Source organism: Meleagris gallopavo, unplaced genomic scaffold, assembly GCF_000146605.3.
Source record: "Meleagris gallopavo isolate NT-WF06-2002-E0010 breed Aviagen turkey brand Nicholas breeding stock unplaced genomic scaffold, Turkey_5.1 ChrUn_random_7180001851324, whole genome shotgun sequence".
Taxonomy (NCBI): domain Eukaryota; kingdom Metazoa; phylum Chordata; class Aves; order Galliformes; family Phasianidae; genus Meleagris; species Meleagris gallopavo.
The window spans coordinates 1-1,244 of NW_011118226.1; the positions used below are offsets into that span (position 1 = coordinate 1).

The 1,244-nt window shown below is 63.9% G+C and overlaps 1 protein-coding gene across 1 annotated transcript; it reads left to right on the top strand.

Moving 5' to 3' along the window:
• The first annotated feature begins 9 nt into the window (after positions 1 to 9).
• Positions 10 to 1,090, top strand: LOC104915788 (protein phosphatase 1 regulatory subunit 37-like). Its single transcript, XM_010726712.2, has 2 exons — positions 10 to 158; positions 734 to 1,090. Exons 1-2 carry the CDS (start codon positions 36 to 38, stop codon positions 1,073 to 1,075), a joined length of 465 nt encoding a protein of 154 aa, XP_010725014.2. The 5' UTR covers positions 10 to 35; the 3' UTR covers positions 1,076 to 1,090.
• The last annotated feature ends 154 nt before the right edge of the window (positions 1,091 to 1,244 follow it).

The following is a 1,244-nucleotide window of genomic DNA, read 5'->3' on the forward strand; positions in this document are numbered from 1 at the left end:
TCCCCCCATGTCCCCACACGTCCCCACGTGTCCCCATGTCCCCAGGCCTGGCCTATCTGTGCGAGGGGCTGCGGGAGCAGCGCCGTGGTTTGGTGACGTTGGTGCTGTGGAACAACCAGGTGACACAGGCAGGGACGGCGTACCTGGGGGTCACACTGGTGAGTGTCCCCGACGTGTCCCCAACGTCCCCCCAGACGTGGGGATGTCCCCAGTGCGTCCCCATTGTCCCCCAGTCTTCAGGACATCCCCAACACCAACCTCTGGTTTCCCAAGGCTTTGGGATGTCCCCAGTGTCCCCCTAGGCTTCAAGATGTCCCCATTGTCCCCAGTATCCCCCCAGGTTTTGGGATGTCCCTGTTGTCCCCAGCATCCCCAGACCTCAGGATGTCCCCATCTCTGAGCCGTGGTGTCCCCAGACTTCAGGACATCCCCAACATCCCCACAGGCTTTGGGATGTCCCCAATGTCCCCAGCGTCCCCCCAGGCTTCAGGATGTCCCCAATGTCCCCCCAGGCTTTGGGATGTCCCCATTGTCCCTAATGTCCCCCCAGGCTTTGGGATGTCCCCAGTGTCCCTGTTGTCCCCCCAGGCTTTGGGATGTCCCCAGTGTCCCTGTTGTCCCCCCAGGCTTCAGGATGTCCCCAGTGTCCCCCCAGGCTTTGGGATGTCCCCATTGTCCCTAACGTCCCCCCAGGCTTTGGGATGTCCCCATTGTCCCCCCGCTGTCCCCACAGCCCCACGCACAGAGCCTGGAGACCCTGAACCTGGGCCACAACCCCATTGGCAACGAAGGAGTTCGCAACCTGAAGACGGGGCTGATTGGGAACCGCTCCGTGCTGCGCCTGGGCTTGGCTTCCACCAAACTCACCTGCGAAGGTGGGGGGGCACGGAGCCCCACAGAGCCCCTCGGGGAAGGGGGGAGTCTGGGGAGGGGGGACCCCCACGGAGGGATCCCACAAAAAACGCCGTCGTTGGGATCCAGGGCCGTCACTGCGGAGCCCGGACCCCGGGGGGGGCGGCTGTGGGATCCTCTTGGGGACCCTGCGGAAGCGATGTCCTCGAGGTCCAAAGGGTGACCCCGATGTCACTACGGCCATCTCATCCTATAGGATGGGGGTCCCGGGACCGTCACCTCTCAGGGACCCCACAAAATGCCATCGTTGATGTCCAGTGGGTGACCCCGATGTCACCGTGGCCATCTGGTCCCCTGGGTTGGGGGTTCTGGGGGTCTCTTCTTGGAGACCC

What these genes read in the sequence shown, in the direction of transcription:
- LOC104915788 (XM_010726712.2), top strand. Translation starts at nt 36, where the DNA reads ATGTCCCCAGGCCTGGCCTATCTGTGCGAGGGGCTGCGGGAGCAGCGC. An exon ending in CGTACCTGGGGGTCACACTG is followed by an intron (nt 159 to 733) that starts GTGAGTGTCCCC and finishes CTGTCCCCACAG; the next exon opens with CCCCACGCACAGAGCCTGGA.